General features: G+C 34.7%; 1 protein-coding gene across 3 annotated transcripts in view; it reads left to right on the top strand.

Annotated features, from left to right (window-relative positions):
• LOC105479902 (structural maintenance of chromosomes 6) overlaps positions 1–22,633 on the top strand; it is an 87,369-nt gene that overhangs the window by 45,683 nt on the left and 19,053 nt on the right. For all 3 annotated transcript variants that reach the window (XR_011611479.1, XM_071076262.1, XM_071076263.1), the window contains exons 17-22: positions 1,385–1,545; positions 5,460–5,595; positions 6,814–6,894; positions 8,313–8,483; positions 12,304–12,441; positions 13,739–13,884. Coding sequence is in view for 2 of the 3 variants with exons in the window: in XM_071076262.1 (XP_070932363.1) it covers positions 1,385–1,545; positions 5,460–5,595; positions 6,814–6,894; positions 8,313–8,483; positions 12,304–12,441; positions 13,739–13,884 (833 nt within the window). In the remaining variant the exon portion in view is untranslated. The remainder of the gene's footprint in view (positions 1–1,384; positions 1,546–5,459; positions 5,596–6,813; positions 6,895–8,312; positions 8,484–12,303; positions 12,442–13,738; positions 13,885–22,633) is intronic.

The following is a 22,633-nucleotide window of genomic DNA, read 5'->3' as shown; positions in this document are numbered from 1 at the left end:
ATGGAATTTTATAACTTTTGGCTGTTCTTTATAAAATCATTTCACAAATGCATATTATTCTTTTGGTGCATGGTGTTATAAAATTTTTTTGTTCATTCTTATTTAGCTGCCAAATTTATTCTTTATTTGCCCTTACAGATACATATATTATTATCATTCTACTTAAATGAAGTATTTTGCTTGATATCTTATGACTTCTTTTTCATATAACTTTGTACTCTGTTAGATAAATCAATATTTACTGTTTATCTGTGTAGGTATTTTTATGTGCTTGTTAGATTAGATCACCGTATTTTGTTTCCTCTGTTGGCATAAATTTGCTGAGAAGGGACAAGGTGATTTATATTGTCTTGTTATTTGAAACAAATTTGTAATCAAGACAAACAAAAGTCTTTTTTTTCTCATTAACAGAAGCTAAGAAGGGTCTACATAACTCAAATGTGTGTGTGTGTATATATATATATACACATATGTTCATATTGTAGTTATTTGTGTGTTCTACTCTCTCATATTTTAGAATAGTACTTGAAAAAATAAATAATAAAGCCCTGTTGTAAAGGTCTGTCCCCAGAGAGGTTGATTAGGCCTTAATTAACCTAATCTTCTTTCACTTCCTCCAGGGCTTAAATATTTCCAGACTTTCCGTACATTTTTCAGTATGGTAATCGTTTATTGGAATTTGCTATTCATTCATATCTTTTCTAGGGTGTAAAAGTCATTTAGAAAAAATAATTAGTATGAACTGGTCTAAAGTCTGTATTTTCACATTAAAAAGCACTTAAAATAGTTTTAACTTTTAAATGGATAATACTCAAATTTAAAAATAAATATACACCAATTTGTCATGAAACATTGTTTACTAAACTGTTTTAAGACTTTTTAGGCCGGGCGCGGTGGCTCACGCCTGTAATCCCTGCACTTTGGGAGGCCGAGGCGGGCGGATCACGAGGTCAGGAGATCGAGACCATCCTGGCTAACACGGTGAAACCCCGGCTCTACTAAGATACAAAAAATTAGCCGGGCGCGGTGGCGGGCCCCTGTAGTCCCAGCTACTCGGGAGGCTGAGGCAGGAGAATGGCGCGAACCCGGGAGGCGGAGCTTGCAGTGAGCCGAGATGGTGCCACTGCACTCCAGCCTGGGCGACAGAGTGAAGACTCCGCCTCAAAAAAAAAAAAAAAAAGACTTTTTAAATAGTTTTAATTCTTCTAACCTTGCCTTGAAAGTGTTAAAATTCTTATATTTAACTTTATAAAATTATTTGAATGTTTTAAAAAGAATGCTTGAATCATATTAAAATAATAAGGACGAGTAACATTTTGAAATTCTGTACATCAGAAAAATTTTCACATCGTTTTAAAAAATTTATTTTTTTCTATTCTTTTAGAATAATTCTGTAGCTCGTGCAGTAATGCAGTCCCAAAAGCCACCCAAAAATTGTAGAGAAGCTTTTACTGCTGAGGGTGATCAAGTTTTTGCAGGACGTTATTATTCATCTGAAAATACAAGACCTAAGTTCCTAAGCAGAGATGTGGATTCTGAAATAAGGTTAGAGTCAAGTTTAACTTTACTGTATTATTCCCACTGCTTCCTTTGGGGTTCATTTTCTTTCATATTACTCTTCCAGTGGTTGTTTCAGTGAGGATGGGAGTAATCTATCTCAGTGCTTAGTCTTAAAACATCACTTAGCTAGTTATGGAATTTGAGGTTGACAGTTACCTTGCATCATCACTTCGACAACAGCATTCAGGACTGATAATCCAGAACGTATTCCCTCAACTAGCTCATTTGTACACTATTTGTTGCTTGTCCTCAAGGAGATAGGAGCTTGACTCAGAATGTAAATCAGCTACATCACTGTGCTCACTATTTAATTTTGCTGATTTGTCTAAGAGAGGATACAGCAGACTGGTTTACATTCTGGCTCAAGCTCCTTATAATGTCCCTGATTGGTACTTTGAGTTGCACAGTTCTAGAAAGAAGATCAATTGACATGATTAGAACACATGCCTAGGAAAATACAGCTGCTAGAAGAGACAAATTGAGAAGTTAAACGAAAAACTAATAAGAGATTCAAGAACATGCAAAAAGACATTTTGGTATCAAAAAACAACCCCATGATTGCTTAAGTGAATTCATTCAATTGATGAATTGACGTTTTGGGCCTGAATTAATGACTTAGAAGATCTTCAGTAGAAGAACTTAGGACTTCAAAGAAATATCTAAGAAAACTGAGCAAAAAAAAAAAAAAAAAAAAAAATTATAAATGACTTGTATGTGTAGGGGAAATGAGAGTTTTGTTGAAATAGATTTCTTCTAGTCATTTTTATGTGATTATGAGAGCAGAAGAAAGGAAAATAACTATAATACCATAATGGATGTTGGAGAGTTTAGTAAAACTTCAATTAGCAATAGAAAAAGTTGAATGACTAGCACCTTGGTGTTGTGGCACTTGCTTTTGTTTATTATCTTAATGCAGTTTTCAGTTATAAAAGTGCACATAATGTGTAACCAAGCCCTTAGAATGATTACCAGGATGGTTCATAAAAAAACATTACCTGTGAATTTTTGAGTTGTTAAAACGCTGTAACATTTTAATGTAATCTTCTGAAGTATGCTCTTAAAATTTTATTCTTTTATTTGTTCTTCAAACAACAGATATTTAATGGCTATCTGATATTCTAGTCACTAATCAAGGCACAAGACACATAAGGAAACAAAGTATTGATATACATAATTTCTCTACTGGATCTTAAATTAAGGGGAAGATAGACTGTAAATGAATACTAGGTTAGGTGGTGATCAGTGCTGTGGAGACAAATAAAGCATAGTATGGGGCAAGAGAGTGACAAGTATACTATTTTAGATAGGCTTTCGGGGAATATGTATTCATCCCACACAAACAACTCACATACTCAGCTCAGGCTTAATATAGTTTTCGTTAGGTAACATGTTCTCTATGTAAAAACTCATTAAAAAAAAAACTAAGGAGGAACATTATATGAAAATGTATAGGAATTAGTTTTACCCAGTAAAAAGAAAGTTGTAAAATTCATTAGTTTTATTAATGCAGGTTACATTGATTGCTTCAATTTATTCTATATGTTCAGAAAAATTGTATAATAACAATATTGTCTTGCTTATTTTGTTGGTTTTCATTTTTGGTTTAGGCTGTAGTTTCTAAAGTTTGTTTACTTGGCAGTTTTGTTTTGTTTTTTGAGACAGGGTCCCAGGCTAGAGTGCAGTGGCAGGATCTTGGCTCACTGCAGCCTCTGCCTCCAGTGTTCAAGTGATTCCTGTGCCTCAGCCAACTGAGTAGCTGGGAGTACAGGCAAGAGCCACCATGCCCAACTAATGTTTTTAGAGACAGGGTTTCACCATGTTGACCAGGCTGGTGTCAAACTCCTGGCTTCAAGTGATCTACCCACGTCCACCTCCCAAAGTGCTGAGATTACAGGGTTAAGCCATTGCACCTGGCCGGGCAACTTTTATTTTTATTTTATTTTATTTTTTGAGACAGGGTCTGTTGACCAGGCTGGAGTGCAGTGGTGTAATCTCGGCTCACTGCAACCTCCGCCTCCCGAGTTCAAGCTATTTTCCTGCTTCAGCCTCCTGAGAAGCTGGGACTACAGGCACATGCCACCACACCTGGCTAATTTCTGTACTTTTTGGTAGAGACAAGGTTTCACCATGTTGATCAGGCTGGTCTCGAACTCCTGACCTCAAGTGATCTGCCCGCCTCAGCCTCCCAAAGTGCTGAGATTACAGGCGTGAGCCACCATGCCCAGCCATTTTTTTTTTAAGCAAAATTACTATTTGTTAATAAAAGTTTAGGTTTATATATGATAAAATAAATATTTCATATTCAATCCTGAGGAGCCATATTAAATGTTCCTCCTGGCCCCATTTTTATCAGAAATTGCACTATTCCTTTCCCCATTTTTATCATTTATTCAGCTAACATTTATTGAGCCTTTTTTTTTAATTTAAAAATTCTAGCAAGGTAGCACGGTTATTTTACATACCAGTAAATGTTGTATATACTATTATCTTATGTACCAGTAAAAAGGAAATAAATACTAATTGAACCACAGACTGCAAAATGGTTTCAGATTTCAGAGATGTTAAAATGTGGAGAAATATGCATCTCAGTGGAATATGGCCAGCTCCAGGGAATATCCCCCAGACTAGGGAAAAGTGGTTCTTAACTGCAAAGGTAGTTCTCTTCCACCAAGCACACAGCCTTGGAAGACAGATACTTGGATTAGTGAGGAAAAGATCACTTCTGAAGCCAGTTGACTCTGCCATATGGGGACACTTTTTTATGAATTTGGAATCCGGTACTTTATTTATTCTCCGTATCTTTTTATTGTCATCTTCTTCTTCCCCTTCACTCCTCACACATTCGTAGTGTTTATTCACCAACGGAAGTATTAAGCTATTAGTTTTATCTGTTTTAATCACTCTCTGTGCCTTTTTGTGTTTCTTATCTTCTCCCCTAGTTGGTCCACCTGATGAAAAATTAGAGAATACAATTCAGTTATCTCTTCTCCCAGATTCACTCTTATGCTCCTCTAGTACTGTGGATATATAATATAGTGTCCTGTTCACATTTAATGTTATAGTTTATTTCCTGATTTTTTTTTCAGAGTCACATCTTAATTCTGTTTCTACTTCTGTCTACCACTATGCGTAATACTGGCACATGGAAGTCATAAGTACATTTGACCCTTGAAGAGTGCAGAGGTTAGGGGCACTGACCCACAGTGCAGTCAAAGTCTGTGTATAACTTTTGACTCCCCAGAAACTTAATAGCCTACTGTTGACTGGAAGCCTTACTGATAACATAAGTAATCAATTAATATATATTTTAGATGTTATATGTATTATGTACTGTATTCTTATAATACAGTATATACAGTATAGTATATTATACAATATACTATAAATACAGTACATTGTACCATACAATGTATCATATATTATATTCTTACAATACAGTTAGCTACAGAAAAGAGTATGTTAAGAAAATCATAAGGAAGAGAAAATATATTTACTATTAATTAAATAAAAGTAGATCATCATTAAGGTCTTTATCCTTATTCTTCACATTGAATAAGGTGAGGAAAAGGAGTGGTTGGTCTTACTGTGTCAGGGGTGACAGAGGCAGAAGAAAATCTGTGTATAAGTGGACCCACATCTTTCAAACCCTGCTTTGTTCAAGAGTAAACTCTACTTGTTAAGGAAATAAGTAAAACTTGATTCCTGTTTAGAATGTTTTTTGCAATGTCTGCAGTAGATTTTCATGATTAATAGCTTGGTAGGATTATAGAACTAGTTTAACTGAAAAGGATTTTGCACATAACTTACTATAAATAAGGCTTTCTTTGTAAAGGTCTAAAGTATTTGTAATATTGAGAAAAAGGTTTGAAGTATTTTTTATCTTCTCCTTTCCTATCAAGTGACTTGGAGAATGAGGTTGAAAATAAGATGGCCCAGATATTAAATCTTCAGCAACATTTATCTGACCTTGAAAAAGATATTAAACGCAATGAGGAACTTCTTAAAAGGTGCCAACTACATTATAAAGAACTGGAGGTAAAAAAATAAATAAACATTCTTTTGTTTTTTTTTCAACTTACTACTACCAAGTTGATTTTAAGATCCCATTATTAACTTCGAGTAATTCTCAGACCTTTTGGCCTCAAGCCCCTTTACACTCATCAAAGAGCTTTCATTTCTGTGGGTATATCTATCAACGTTTACATTTTTAAAAATTAAAACAAAATTTAAGAATATTTATTAATTCATGTATTAGTCTGTTTTCACGCTGCTGATAAAGACATAATAGAGACTGGGTAATTAATGGACTCACAGTTTCACATGGCTGGGGAGGCCTCACAATCACGGCAGAAGGCAAAAGGCACGTCTTACATGGCGGCAGCCACGAGAGAAAGAGAGCCAAGCAAAAGGGGAAACCCCTTATAAAACCATCAGCTCTCATGAGACTTATTCACTACCACAAGAACAGTAGGGGGTAGCTGCCTCCATGGTTCAATTATCTCCCATCAGGTTCCTCCCACAACACATGGGATTATGGGAACTTAAATTCAAGGTGAGATCTGGGTAGGGACACAGCCAAACCATATCAAATCATTTAAAAATAATAATAAACTTAGTTAACAGAAATATTTTTTATTTAAAAAAACAAATTTTTGAAACCAAAAAGATTTTGTGAGAAGATTGGAATATTTTTGTAAGTCTCTAATGTTCAGTTTAATAAAATTCAATTAAATAGTTGTATCAGTTTTTGCAGTCTGTTGCGATATTACAAATCATACATTTATAAACCTTATATACACTCATGAAAAAATGCTAATAAAAATGGCAAATAATGTCTAATTGTTTTTATGAAAATAGTTTTGGCCTCACAGACTATCTGAAAGGATATCAGAAACCCCCATAGGTTACTTGGTTCATACTTGGAAAACCACTGGATTAGAATAATCATTCCATAACTTGAGACTTTGGATGTTTCAGAAAAATTTTTCTCAATGGACTCAACAGTGCCATCATTTAAAATGCTAAGATGGATTACTTACATCTCTTTTTGGATTAGTATATGAGAGTGATACATGGCAGAATTTATATGTAATTTCTTTTGGTTGATTTAATACTAATGTACCCCTTTCATTAATTATGGAATCCTTCTGTATCATCAACATTGTAGAGCTTTGTAGATTAATACATCCTTTCCAAGGTTTTTGGTTTAAATTTTTTTTTTATGTTACTAAAATCCAAATACTTTTCTTTTAGATGAAAATAAGAAAAAGTAATTCTGAAATTCGGGAACTTGAGAACATAGAAGAACACCAGTCTGTAGATATTGCAACTTTGGTAAAATACTTTTTTTCAATTTAAATGTAATATTAAAGGATAAAGCCACCATTCAGGTTAATGGCATCAACTCAGCTTTTTTAGAAAGTTCTTTTAATTGAAGCTACTCTTTATGATTGCTGTCTCCATTCACCAAGAAGGTAAAAACTACCTGGTATATAGCCTTCATATTTTTTAATGTTGTGTGTATATATAACTTTCATGCATAATAATTGATTTTGTCTTCTATCACATGCAAAAAAGCTTTACCCAAACTTAATTATATTTCTAAACAAGGGCCCATCAAACCCTGCTACTGAGCATAGTGTTTTTCACCTAGGTACTCTCAGAGTTCATCAGTATCAATATGAATGGGCACAGATGTCAGGATCATCTTTTAGTCAGTTCTAATTGGTGTCTTGTTTTTTTTTCTTTTTTTCAAATCAGTATTTTTCATTTTAATTCAACATATTTTTTACTGTATTTTTTTTTCAGGAGTCTGTTTATGACACTTAGCTTTTTCTGAGTTTCAGCAAACAGTGAATTAGATAAATTGCAGTTTTGTTAAAATGAATAAATATTTATTGAGTGCTCTGTATCAGGAAGGATATTAACTGCTAAGGAATACAACAGTGCACAAAATGGAATAAGTCTCAGTGCCGGTAAAGTTTTACTCTGATTAGAATTTCTCTTCATTTTTTACTAGTAGTCTTGTTTTTCACTTTCTGCTTTTTATTTTTCTGCTTTAATTCCTTTTATTGATAGACTAAATTTCGTTTTTATTATTATTATTTTTTTGAGATGGAGTATCACTCTTGTTGCCCAGGTTGGAGTGCAGTGGTGCAATCTTGGCTCACTGTAACCTCTGCCTCCCAGGTTCAAGCAATTCTCCTGCCTCAGCCTCCCAAGTAGCTGGGATTACACAGGCATGTGCTACCATGCCCAGCTAATTTTTTGTATTTAGTAAAGACGGGCTTTCACCATGTTGGTCAGGCTGGTCTCAAACTCCTGACCTTAGATGATCCACCCGTGTCGACCTCCCAAAGTGCTGGGATTACAGGCATGAGCCACTGCACCTGGCCAACTAAATTTCTTAAACATACGGATAATATCTTATTTATCTTTGTTTACTTAGCATCTAACATATTCTCTGGCACAAGATATAGTATAGTTTGGAAAAAATGAATAGATAGAATGAAAGTTACTCTTTTTGATTATGATCTTAAGCAGAATATTGTCTCCTAAATATTCAGCTTGTTTTCCTCTACTTCCTAGTTTACCATTAAGAGTATAAAAATACTCTAGTGTTCTTTCTATTTGTATTTGATGTGATTTGCATATAGCCTATAGTTTCTCCTCTCAGAATTATTTATATGTTTCTTCTATTTGAAAGCTTAAAGTGTTTTAATTAACCCTATATGCTGTTTAAATTTTATCAGGAAGATGAAGCTCAGGAAAATAAAAGCAAAATGAAAATGGTTGAGAAACATATGGAGCAACAAAAAGAAAATATGGAGCATCTTAAAAGTCTGAAAATAGAAGCAGAAAATAAGTATGATGCAATTAAATTAAAAATTAATCAACTATCAGAGCTAGCCGACCCACTTAAGGTATATATTTTTGATATTGTTATGTATGTATTTTATGGTTTAGTTTTATATCCACAGTGTACTTATTGGGTATTGGCCTAAAATAATTTCTGGTTAAATGTAAATATAGTAGCATAAAAATCGAATATAAAGAATGGTGGGAACCAAACTTTCATCATTAGATCAATTAGTATTAAACACTTCTGTTCATGCCTTTAGGAGAATAAATCACCAAATTTCCGTTTTTCCTAGAGGATTATAGCTTTTTTTTTTTTTTTTTTAACCTCTTTATGATTTTAAAAATCAGAACCAGGAGTAGAGACATCTTGTACATGTAGAATGTCTCTGTGCTTGCTTGTTCTGTTGTCCCAGCTTTGCTTCAATAACTCAAAGATTAGTTGCTATAAAAGCCAACTTGAAATAAAGTACTACTCATCTCTTGTTTGTCAGCTATCTCATTATGTTCCAGGCTGAATTCAATTGACTTTATTTTTAGCTCGTATTTTTTGAGACAAAGTTGGCCATGAAGTTTTTCATAATATTCCCTTATTATTCCTCGTAAATCTGATCAACAGAGAAAAAATAAACTGAAGAAAAACAAATAGACTGAAACAAACAAACAACATCTTAGGGACCTGTGAAACTATAACAGAATAGCTGACATTTGTATTGTTGGAGTCTTAGAAAGTGAGGGAAAAGAGGGCATGACTGAAGAAGTACTTAAAAAAATAATGGCTAAACACTTCCCAAATTTGGCAAAAAGCATAAACTTACAGATTAAAGAATGTAAGTAAACCAAAAACAAGATAAACCCAAAGTAATCTGCAATAAGACACATTATAGTGAAACTTGTGAAAATTAAAGAAAAGATCTTACAGATAGCAAGAGAAAACCTTATATAGAAAAGGATTTTTGAATAACAGCATATTTCTCATAAGAAACCATGGAGGCCAGATGGAAGTGGCGTATTTTTCGAGTGCGAAATGACCTGTCAACCCTGTGTCCACCAAATATATTTCCAAGCAATAAAGGAAAAAATCAAGGTATTCTCAGATAAAGGCAAACTTAGAGAATTTGTTAGGAAAAATAAAAGAGGGAATCTTGGAACATCAGGAAGGAAAAAAAAATGAGATAAAAATAGGAAAAAATGCAATAGACTTCTTGAGTTTTAAAAATTATGTTTAGAAGGCTAGCAAAAATTATAATATCTGAGATAATTCTAAATGTATGTAGAGGAGAAGGTATTTAAGACTCATATTTAAAATGGGGAAAAGAAAAGGGATACAAAAGGGAGGTAAGATTTCTATACTTCTCAAACTGGTAAAATAATTATGCCAGTAGACTGTGATATTTGGTGTATATAATATAATATAATACCTACAGCAGCTTCTAAAAAAGCTATACAAGGAGGTGCACTAAAACATACTACAGATAAGTTGAGATGGAATCCTTAATGTATGTTGGAGTAAACACATGAGGCAGGAAGGAGAAGACAGATAAACAACAAACAGAATACAAAAAATAAAATGACAGACTTAAATTTAGACTTACCTGTCTAAATAAATGAAAGACAGATATGGACAGAGTAGATTAAAACATGACTATATGGTCTCTATAAATAGCTCACTTCAAATACAGCCATATAGGCAGGTTGAAAGTAAAAGGATGGAAAATGGTATATCCTGCAAATAATAATCGAAGGAAAGCAGGAGTAGCTATATTAAAATCAGATAAAGTGGACTTCAAAATAAAATTACCGGAGACAAACAAGGACATTATGTAATGACAAAAGGTTCAGTCCACCAAAAATACATAGCAATTCTAAATATGTGTGCAACAAATATTAGAGTTGTAACATATGGAAAGCAAAATCTTACCAAAATCTTATAGAACTTCAATAATTGATAGAACAACTATACCAAAAGTGAACAAGGATATAGAAAAACTCAACAGGATCTAATCATTATTTATATATTGTTCAGTAAAATTTATCCATTTAAAGTGTATAGTTCAATGATTTTTCATATATTCAGATTTGTATAACCATTTCCACCGTTTTAGAACATTTTCATCACCTAATAAAGAAACCTGTACTAATTAACAGTCACTCCCAATTCTCTCCCAATTCTCTCCTATCCCCATCCCCTGGCAAAGACTAATCTACTTTCTATCTCTATAGATTTGCCTATTCCAGATATTTCATATGAGTAGAATCATATAATATGCGGTCTTTTTTTACTGGCTCCTTCAACTTAGCATAATGTTTTCAAGTTTCATCCGTGTTGTAGCATGTGTCAGAACCTTCTTACTTTTTATTGCCTAGTCAAGTTCACATTTTATTTATGCATTCATCAGTTGATGGACATTTGGGCGCTGCTGCTGCAAACATTCATGTACAAGTTTTTGGGGAGATATGTATTGTCATTTGTCTCAGATACCTGGGAATGGAATTACTAAGCTGTGTGCTTACACTGCATTTTGAAGAACTTTGAAACTTTCCAAAGTGACTATCATTTAACGTTCTCACCAACAGTGTTTGAATGTCCCAGTTTCTCCACATCCTTATCAACACTGGTTATTTTCTGCCTTTTTAATTTTAACCATGCTAGTGAGTGAGAAGTGGTATCTCATTGTGATTTTGATTTGTATTTTCCTTATGGCTAATACTGTTGGTAGTTTTCATGTGCTTATTGGCCATTTGTTTATCTTTGGGGAAATGTCTCTTTAAATTTTTGCCCATTTTACAGTTGGGTTATGGGTCTTTTATTTTTGAGTTGTAAGAGTTCTTTATTCTGGATATGTGTTGGCTGTTTTTCATGATATAGTAAATGTTTTAATTCATTTTTCAGTTATTCCTAGTATATAGATACATTACTGAATTTTGTATTGACCTGTATCCAGTAACCTTTCTAAACTCACTTATTAGTTTAAAATTCTTTTGGAATTTATATACCATCATCTGTTTTTGTATAAATACAGTATTATGCTTTTTTTTTTTTTTTCTGATTTTTATGCTTTCTATTTCCTTTTATTTTAATTGAACTAGCCAGGACTTCCAACAACTGTTGACCTTTAGTACATTGTTGAATAGAAGCCATGAAACTAGAAGTCCTTACCTTGCTCTTGTTCTTAGAAAGAAAGCATTCTATATTCATCATGAAGTAATAGCTATTGTTTGCTTTTAATTGTCCTGTTTTTGTTGTTCTTCATACTTTCCCTCTTCATGTCCTTCCTTTGAGATTACCAAGTAATTATGAGTGTTCCTTTATCTCTTCTCCCAGTTTTTTAGCTATACCCTTTGTTTTATTTTTCCAGTGGTGGCTGTGCATTACAGTATGCATCTTTACCTTATATCTACTACTGTTTGTTTTTAAAGTGATCTTGGGATGGCTTCTTTCCAGTTGTATTTTATGCTCAAAATTGTGAAGTTATACCAGATATGACTAAATAAATCAGAGTTAAATTTTTTTACATCCTTGCTTTTTCCCCGACCCACGTTTTTTAAAACCAGGTATCCTTTTTCAGGTGTCCTCTGTAAGTACCTAACACTTGCATTGTTTTAAGTTTTTAAAGGCTAATGTGGATTCCCCAAAAAATGCCTGGTTTATTAAAATAAAACTGAAAGTACCTTAATATATGGGGAATTCAGATAAGAATTTGAATTTAAGGTGACTTCCTAATTTGGGAAACTCCTCACTTGTATTCAGACCCATATGGATAAAATAACACTTGCCTCTTCAAACAGCATAATCCTAGCCACGTTATTGAGTTGTTAATTATCTTTATACCTATGCTGGAAATTTTTTTAAAACAGTCTTTTATTTTGGCTTTGTTCAAACAGGATGAATTAAATCTTGCTGATTCTGAAGTAGATAACCAAAAACGAGGGAAACGACATTATGAAGAAAAACAAAAAGAACACCTGGATACCTTAAATAAAAAGAAACGAGAACTGGATATGAAGGAGAAAGAACTAGAGGTTTTTCACCATTTTTTTCAAGTTATTTTGTTTTCAGCCTGAGTCGTGATTATTAAAGTGTGTTTTCCCTAATGTCATGTTTCTAAAAACAGACAAGTTGTCTGAATTTGTTTCATATAGAGTAATAGGTGTTTGGGTGAATCAACAGAAGAGACTTAGGGACCCTCAAAGTGTGAGGACTTAAATAGGCAAGACTCCAGCAGTCCTGTATTATGCCTCTGAGTGCTTTAGAAAGTAGCACTGTCTGGCCGGGCGCGGTGGCTCAAGCCTGTAATCCCAGCACTTTGGGAGGCCGAGACGGGCGGATCACGAGGTCAGGAGATCGAGACCATCCTGGCTAACACAGTGAAACCCCGTCTCTACTAAAAATACAAAAAACTTAGCCGGGCGAGGTGGCAGGCGCCTGTAGTCCCAGCTACTCGGGAGGCTGAGGCAGGAGAATGGCGTAAACCCGGGAGGCGGAGCTTGCGGTGAGCTGAGATCCGGCCACTGCACTCCAGCCTGGGTGACAGAGCGAGACTCCGTCTCAAAAAAAAAAAAAAAAGAAAGTAGCACTGTCTTTCAGCTAACACAGCTCCTTAGATGCCCACCTTAGCAAGCGGATAGCCATTGTGTGTCCGGAAAAGGCACCCCTTCCAGAGAGTAGTTGGGCTGTGGGCTGGGCTAGATTTTAGCTCCTACTAGACGTGTCTGTTGGCAACTAGAGTGGCCCAGTGTTTAGAGGAGAATAAATTGAAGGCTATCTTGTCATAACTAGAACAGATGGATTCCAATTTTGCATTTATATCTTAAGGAAAATGATCTAAACTCTGTAATTCATTTTCTTATTTGTTTTCCTCATTTGTTTCAGAATAATACAGAAAGTTGTGAATATAAATAAGTACTATGTGTAAAATTGCCTTGTATTCTTTACCCCATGAGGGTCTTTGTGTTTTTAATACCATTGGTGCTCAGAGTCCACCCTAAAGGACGTGGAAACCTACATCTCACCTGGGTGCCCTGGGTAGCAAGCTTTTCGGAACTGCTACATTAAATTTGTTTCACTAAGAAGTTGTGGAGATCTTGCACCTTTTTAAAGTTACACACAGCAATGCAGTTTCCTCTTGAGGTCATTCCTCTGGACTTTATCTTCAATATAAAACCTAGATAAATATAAATAACATTGATATTAAATGTAATTAAAATACATTTCTTAAACGTAAGTTCAGAATTTTACTTTGCGTATTTTGGCACATGTAGTATAATGAATTGTTATATCAAAGAAGAGTTTTAAATATTTAAACATCTATTTTCTTAGGAGAAAATGTCACAAGCAAGACAGATCTGCCCGGAGCGTATAGAAGTAGAAAAATCTGCATCAATTCTGGACAAAGAAATTAATCGATTAAGGCAGAAGATACAGGCAGAACATGCTAGTCATGGAGATCGAGAGGAAATAATGAGGTAAGTAGCTGGTAGCTTTTCTGCTTTACCATATTATTCATGCATATCATCGAGACAAAAAATGAAAAACATATACACGTCTTAAATTTAAATGAAGTGTTACTGTAGCAAATACTTATAGCTGAAGTAGTCCTTTATGTGTGTGTTATTTTCAATAAATAGTAACCTTTTTCCTTCTGAACTATTACAAAACTCATTATGGAATTTCATTTTAACGTAAATGCTTTTGTGTATCTGTAAGTTTCATGTAGACATGAAAATGTTCAACTTCATAAGTAATGAAAGAAATGGAAATCAAAACAGAAGCCATTTTTCAAATACATCAAATCGAATAGGATGAAAATAACGCTAATATTCTAGGTCAGTAAGGTTCAATGAAATGGAAATTTTTATATGACTGATAAAAACGGACGCTCTTGATAATTAGAGCACAGGTTCTGAAGAAAGAGTTATCTTGATTTAAATTGCATTTCCACCACCTACTTATATGACTTTGGCAAATTACCTCTCTCTCTGAACTGTAATTTTCTCATTCACACAATGGGGGTTGTTCTGAAGATACAGAAATGATCCATAAACAATATGTAGGAAATATAGTATATTAGTTATCGTTAATGTCTTTCTGAAAAACATTTGGTGGTATGTCAACATATTTTGTCAAAATTTTAATTGACCAGGTAATTTTGTTGCTATTACATACTCCAGTGGGGTACGTGTGATATTTTGGTACCTACGTACAATGTGTATGAGTGAGAATATGCAAGATTTGTTTTTCTGTGCCTGGCTTATTTCACTTAATAAGTGACCTCCAGTTCCATCTGTTGCTGTAAATGACAGGATTTCATTCTTTTGTTTGTTTGTTTGAGATGGAGTTTTGCTCCTCTTGCTCAGGCTGGAATGCAATGGCATAATCTTGGCTCACTGCAACCTCCGCCTCCTGGGTTCAAGTGATTCTCCTGTCTCAGCCTCGCAAGTAGCTGGAATTACAAACAGGCACATGCCACCACGCCCATCCCATTTTTGTATTTTTAGTGGAGACCGGGTTTCATCATATTGGTCAGGCTGATCTTGAACTGCTGACCTCAGGTGATCTGCCTGCGTCAGACTTCCAAAGTGCTGAGATTATAGGCATGAGCCACCATGCCTGGCCTCATTCTTTTTTATAGCTGAATAGTATTCTGGTGTGTGTGTGTGCGTATGTGTGTGTGTATGTATACACGTTTTTCTTTCTTCATTCATTAATGGACATGTGGGTTGATCACATATCTTGGCTATTGTGAATAGTTGCTGTTTTGATTTAGTGATATATCTTGAAGATCTTGTATCAGTACATAGATATTTCCTCAGTGTCTTTTATAATTTCACTGTATTTAATAATCTCCTTTTCATGGATAGTTGAGTTTTAATCTAATCTTTTGCTATTGCAAATGGTGGAACACAGTAACTGAATGTGCATTATTTTATATGTACTCAGGGTTGTTTTTTTTAATAGTATAAGCTCCATATGGTCAGATTTCCCTTTCTAGGGATTGTACTAATTTTGCATTCCCATTAGCAATGTATTAGAGTGTCTGTTTTCCTACAGCCTAAACAGTGTGTGTCCTTAGATTTTTTTTTGCTGATTTCCCAAGAAAAAGAATTAACTATAATTTTAATGTACATTTCTCTTATATTGAGTGAAGTTGAACATCTTTTCATTTATTTATATTTATTTTTCTGTAACCTTTTCATGTACTTTTTTCTCTTTTCAGTACATTATGCAGATTTTTAAAATTAAATTAATTTTGTGGTATTTATATATTCACAGGTAGGTTTTTTTTGTTTGTTTTGTTTGTTTGTTTGATTTTTTGAATTGGAGTCTTCCTCTGTCACCCAGACTGGAGTGCAGTAGTGCGATCTTGGCTCACCACAACCGCTGCCTCCTGGGTTCAAGTGATTATCCTGCCTCAGTCTCCCAGGTAGCTGGGATTACAGGCATGCACCACCACGCGCAGCTAATTTTTTTTATTTTTAGTAGAGCTGGAGTTTCGCCATGTTGACCAGGCTGGTCTCGAACTCCTGACCTCAGGTGATCCACCTGCCTCAGCCTTCCAAAGTGCTGGTATTACGGGCATGAGCCACCACACCTGGCCACAGGCAGTTGTTAAAAAACCATACTGTTTTAATGATTGTGGCTTTATGATGTTCTTTCTGATTTTCATTGTTAATTTTTCAGTGAATTTAGTAACCTGAGCAAAAGTTATTTATTTTTCTGTGGAAAATCAATTTTTAATTCCATAGTCTGCTAGTCACTCACATATTACATTTCTCTTTCTGTTAGTTATAAAATAAAATAATTGTAGTAATGATTTAAGAAGCAACTGGAGCTCAAACAAAATTTTAACCCTAGTAGATTTTCCCATTTGGAATTAATAGTGTATTGAACAGAGAAATTGCCTAGATCCAGTTGCCATAGACATGCATCCATTATTATAAATACAGTTGGCTCTCTGTATCCACTGGTTCCATATCCATAGGTTCAACCAACCACAGATTGAAAAGACTGGGGGAAAAATCTCAAAAACAACAAAAAAAGAATACAACAGTAAAAAATAATACAAATTAAAAAAAATACAGAATACAGTAAAACAACTATTTACATAGCATTTACATTGTCTTAGGTATTATAAGTAATCTCTAGAGATAATTTAAAGTATACAGGAAGATGTATATAGGTTATACGCAAACACTGTGACGTTTATAAAAGGGATTCATGGATTTTGGTATCTGCACAGGGGTCCCTGGAACCAGTTCCTTCGTGGATACTGAGGGACAGCTCTATCAAAAATCATAAAACTTCAAACATTATTGAAAAGTCATATATATTTAGCATGTATACATGCACACATATACATGCACTCACATTTCTTTAAATTTTTTTTTCTGTACCATTCAAAAGTAGGTTTCATATATCATGACCCTTTACTTCTTAGTACTTCAATATATTCCCTAAGAATAAGAGTATTATCTTACATAACCACAATGCTATTATAAAGTTCAGGAAACTTAACATTGATACCTGTAGTCCAATTCCGATGTTGACAGTTCTCCGTGTCTTTCCTATGGTATCAGATGCAGTCTAGGGTCGTGTATTTCATTTGTCATACTCTTTTACAGAGTGCTCTTTGTTTTGGTTTTATATGATATTTTTTCTCATAATTAGGTTCATATGTGTTCTTGGCCAGGATGCCACAGAAATAATGATGTATCTTTTTCTGGATATCACATCCAGAGGCACATAATCTATCTATTTCTCTCTCTCTCTCTCTCTGTCTCTCTCTCTCTCTGTCTCTCTCACTGATGATGTTAATTTTGACCACCACATCTGGCCACAGGCAGTTGTTAAAAAACCATACTGTTTTAGTTATTGTGGCTTTATGATGTTCTTTCTGATTTTCATTGTTAATTTATTCAGTGAATTTAGTAACCTGAGCAAAAGCAAAAGTAAAGGTGTTCATTGGTTTTTCCATTATATACCTTACTGTTTTTTCCTTGCAACTAATAAACATTCTGCAGACAGACACTTTGCAACCCTGCCAGTATCCTGCTTTTTATCATATTTTCATCCCTAGATTTATCATCTGCTAATGATTCTTACCTGAACGAATCTTTACTATACTGCTTGCAAAATGAGGATTTTTCAATTCTACTGCATCCTTCATATTTATCAGTCACTTGTAAGGAAGAGCCTACGTTATCTCCAATTTATCTATTTATTAATTTATTTACTTGCCTTTGCAATATGGACTTTGCAATTATTGCCAAATCCCCTCTGCAAGATGTGTTTACTATTTTTTTTTTTCTGGTATTTAGTAAATTTGCTGTGTTCTAAAGTTACTTGGATTAGGTTTTTCTTTCTCTCTTTACTGTTACAGTTATTAATTGACTTGATTTGGAAATGTTTTTATTTGCATTCAGTTTCCTTGTTAATTTAATTTTACAGACTTCTGTTTTACTCAATGAACTGTGGTCATTTATAGTCCAGGTTTATTTTAAGAGTTTCTTTTTTTGAGACAGGGTCTCACTCTATTGTCCAGGCCGGAGTTCAGTGGTAGGATCTCGGCTCACTGCAACCTCTGCCTCCCGGGCTCATGTGATCCTCCCGCCTCAGCCTCCCAAAGTGCTGGGATTATAGGCATGAGCCACTGCATGGCCTATTTTAAGATTTAAATTGTTCCATCTTTGGTCAAATGGAGGCTCTTCAAGCTGGTTCTTGCATTTTCTTAACATGCTTTCCTTGTTGTTGTTTTTTTTAATAGCATTTTTAAACTTTGTGACATAACAAAATGTTTCAAGCTCATTCTATATCTGACCCAGCCTTGGGTCAGATATAGGGCTCTTCTCCAAAGAGCCCTGGTTCCTTTTTTTAAGGAATGATACCTAAAAACAAAATTTGGATTTTAGGGGTGCTGATTTTTGCTGGAGTAGCATTTCTTCCAGTACCTTTCAGTTAACAGAACTAAAAATGTGAGTTTGTATTGGTGTCTCCATTGGCAGTTCAATCCCACAAAGGGCTTTTTAACCTTAACCTATTCCTTGTTTCTATCTTTTTTTCCTCCATGGGAGGAACTCTGGCTCTCAACAACGTTAATATTTACTCAGTTCCACAATATAGATCTACAAAAAGAAAATTATTGAAAAACATTCAAGATGTGTTTGTAATTATTTTTTCTCTACTATTTAGTAAATTTACTCTGTTCTAAAGTTATTTGGATTAGGTTTTTATTGTTGTGGTTATTGTCTTGATTTAGAAATGCTTTTGTTTTTGTTTGCATTCAATTTTAGATTTCTCTAATCCTTGTTTATGTAATTTCTCTTCAAGGGGAATATGTAGAAATTAACGTGTTTTCGCAAGTCAAAGCCATAAACAAAAGTATATTCAGGGACGTGTTCTACCTTTCATCCTTTCCACCCCATTTCTCCTGCCCACTCCCTATAGGCACCAGTTCTTTTTTATTTTCTATCTTTCATGGTTTTTTTTTGTTTGTGAAAGTAAGCAGGTTCATGTGTTTTCTTTTTCCCATGGTTCCTCTACTTTTTTTCACAAAAGGTAGTCAACCATCTTGCTTTTATCATTCACCAATATACCTGAAGATCACTCTATATCAGTTCATTGAGATCTTCCTCATTCTTTTTACAGCTTCATTGTACTCTGTTTTGTGAGTCTGCACACACACATTGATCTGTACCATAGTTTATCCAATCATTCTGTGTGTGTGCATTTTGGTTATTTCCAGTATTTTGCAGTTACAGATAATGCTGCAATGACTTATCTTGCACATGCACGCACATTTGTGTGTATGTGTGTTATTGGATACACTTGTGGCATCATATCAGTGCTCAAATCTGTATCTTCACAGTAATTTTCCAGAAGTGACTTTACTAGTTTGAAGCATAAATGTATACGTGGTTTTGTTAGATATTTTCAAACCTTCTCTATAGGGTGTGTATCATTTTTGCATTTGTGCCAGCGTTGTACAGGTTGAGTATTCCTTATCCAAAATGCCTGGAACCAGAAGTATTTTGGATTTTGGATTTTGGAATATTGGCGTATTGATGAGATATCTTGGAGATGGGACCTAAATCTAAACACAAAAATTCATTTATGTTTTATATACACCTTATACACATAGCCTGAAGGTAATTTTATGTAATTTTTAAATGATTTTGTGCATGGAACAAACTTTGTATACATTGAATCATTAGAAAGTGAAAGTGTTACTATCTTAGCCATCCATGTAAACAATCTGTGGTTGTTTGACATCACTGTCATTCCTGATTCTGAATTTATATAAGCAGTCATTTTCTTACACTTATTCACACGTAAGTACTTAGTAAAAAATTTGACATATATATCTAGCATGTATGAATGTCATACATGTTACAGAAAAGATATATCACAGCTGAAGGGGGCTAGGAAGGTCTCTTTTCCCTTGGGGACACTGAATAAATAAACTGTATTGTGTGCCTATATTTTGACTACAACCTGTCCCATGAGGTCAGGTGTGGAATTTTTCACTTTTGGCATCCTATCAGTGCTCGAAATGTTTCAGATTTTGAAGTATTTTGAATTTCAGATTTTTGGTTTGCTTTTTGGGACGCAGTCTCACTCTGTTGCCCATGCTGGAGTGCTGTGGCACGATCTTGGCTCACTGCAACCTCTGCCTCCTGGATTCAAGCAATTCTCCTGCCTCAACCTCCCAAGAAGCTGGAATTACCAGCACCTGCCACCATGCCCAGCTAATTTTTGTATTTTTAGTAGAGACAGGGTTTTACTATGTTGGCCAGGGTGGTCTCGAACTCTCGACCTCAAGTGATCCTCCCGCCTTTGCCTCCCAAAGTGCTTACAGGTGTGAGATACCATACCTGGCCAAATTTCAAATTTTTGGATTAGGAATGCTCAACCTGTATGAGAGAGGATACTTTTTCCCCAACTTTGCCAACAAAGTGTATAGTGTATAAACTTTTTAATTTGTGCCTGTCTGATGGCTGAGAAATTGTATATTAATGTAACTTTAATTACATTCCATCATTATGAATAAAACTTAACATTTTTTCATATGTTTAAGAATCATTTTTATACCCTGTGAATTATCTATTCTTTTTAAAAATTATTTTTTGTAGTGTTTTTCCCCTCAAAGTTTAAGTTTTTAACATATATGTGTGTATTAGGAGTATTAACCAAATATTACAAATTTTTCTCTTGATTTCTTTTTTGAATTTGCATATATATTTTTGCTATGAAAAGATTATTTTTATTTGGTTCAATTTGTCATTCTTTGATTACATCTGGATTTTGGGTCATAGTTAAAATGCTTTTCTCTGCATCTAGGTTATGGAGGTATTCACCTACGATTTTTTTTCTTATTCCTTTTTCCACATGTTCTGATTACCTATGATTTTTTAGTACTTCTGTATGTCCATTTTTTACATGATATCTGTGATTTTTTTTGGAGTTTATTCTCATGTATGGTGTGAGGAATAGGTTTTGTCTTTTTCCACATGACGATGCAGCCATTTGAAAAGTTGTTTGTTCTCTTTGGCTTGAGAATGGCGTGTATGAATATTTTCTATGTTTTATAAGTTGATAAGAATTTGTCTTTAGCTTTTATGTTTGAAGGGTAGTTTGGCCTAATATAAAATTTTTAGCTCATACTTTTTCTCCTGAGCATCTTGTTTATGTTGGTGCTTGTCTATTATGTCCTGTAACTTGTCCAGAATGTTAGAATTCAGTGATTCTTTCATTGTTAAACATTGCTTTTTCAATATTTAGATTTAAGTCTTTTAGTTCTTAAAAATTTTGTTGAATTTTACTTTAAAATATTTTGTTTCATTGTTTTGGTTTTTTTTGAGGCCTTTAGTTATAATGTTGGATATCTATATCTTCTCTAGTTATCATTTTGTCTAACCCTTTTGTCTGTTTTCTTTTTCATTTTGCTTGATTTTCTCATTTATGTTTTTTTTCCATCTATGTGTTTTCCACATTTCTCTTTTCTCCTATGCGTCTTCTCATTTTGTCTTCATATCTGTGTGTGTTCTTTTTAGGAGGAGGTTCTAGCCCTCCTACCTTCCTGTCTGTGGATTCTCTTGCTTTACCTACTCCTCCTGTCTGATTATTACCTCCTTTTGTTTATCTGTTCTTTCAGTTCTTTTGTCTGCTTTGAGGTATTCCTTCCTGGGAGCACTTGTCTGATGTTTGTGTTTGTTTGTTTGTTTGTTTTTGTTCTTTTAGACAGGCTCTTGCTCTGTCACCCAGGCTGAAGTGCAATGGTACAATCATGGTTCACTGCAGCCTTGAACTTCTGGGTTCAGGTGATCCTGTGCCTCACCCTCCTGAGTGAGACCACAGGCACATGCCACCACACCTGGCTAATTTTTATTTTATTATTTGTAGAGATAGAGTCTCGCTATATTGTCCAAGCTGGTCTCTAATTCCTGGGCTCAAACAATCCTCTCACCTTGGCCTCCCAAAGTGCTGGGATTATAGGCATGAGCCAATATACCTGGCCTCTTTTGTTTTAATTTATGATGTTCAATTATAATTTTCATCTGCTTTGTGGCAACACTGTTCTAATAAGTTTTCTTTGTCTGTAGGAGAGTTTTGCTGTTCTTCAGATTTTCCCCATAAATATCTGGATGCTGTGCCAGCGTTTTTTGTTACTTATTTTTTTAATTAGTTGAATTTTCCTGGACCAGTTATTTGAAGGAGAATGGGAAGGGTAGCTGTGGGAGCCTCGACCAGCATTGCCTTTCATGCTAATTCAATTATAGGCTTGCCACAGTAATAGGCTGTTGCCTTTTGTAATAGCACTTTGAGTAGCCATGCCATCTCTGCCTCTTTGATCTTACCTTGTTTAGGACAGGGGAGGGTGGATTCTAATGCTGGCTTGAGTTCTTTTTTTCTTTTATTGGCATCTGTTACTGAAGGAAACCTTTCTTCCAGTGTGACCCCTTCCCTTTTTGAAGGTGTGTATTTGCTGGCATTCTCTAAGATCTGCTGCCTCTAGGCCCCACCAGGGTACTTGTTCACACACTGTCTCTGCCTCCTGTAGGGCTTGGACCTTGTTCCTTCCCTGTCCGGGTAGTACTCTCTCATTCCGTACCACCCTTTCATTCTGGGAGTGTAATTTCACTGGAAATTTATGAAATTGACTGCTGCTAGGTCCCCTTAGTACTCTCTGCCCCTCCCTATTCTTCCCAGTTAAATCTG

This window comes from Macaca nemestrina, chromosome 13 (genome assembly GCF_043159975.1).
Source record: "Macaca nemestrina isolate mMacNem1 chromosome 13, mMacNem.hap1, whole genome shotgun sequence".
Classification (NCBI taxonomy): Eukaryota; Metazoa; Chordata; class Mammalia; order Primates; family Cercopithecidae; genus Macaca; species Macaca nemestrina.
This window is presented reverse-complemented; position numbering and strand designations above follow the sequence as displayed.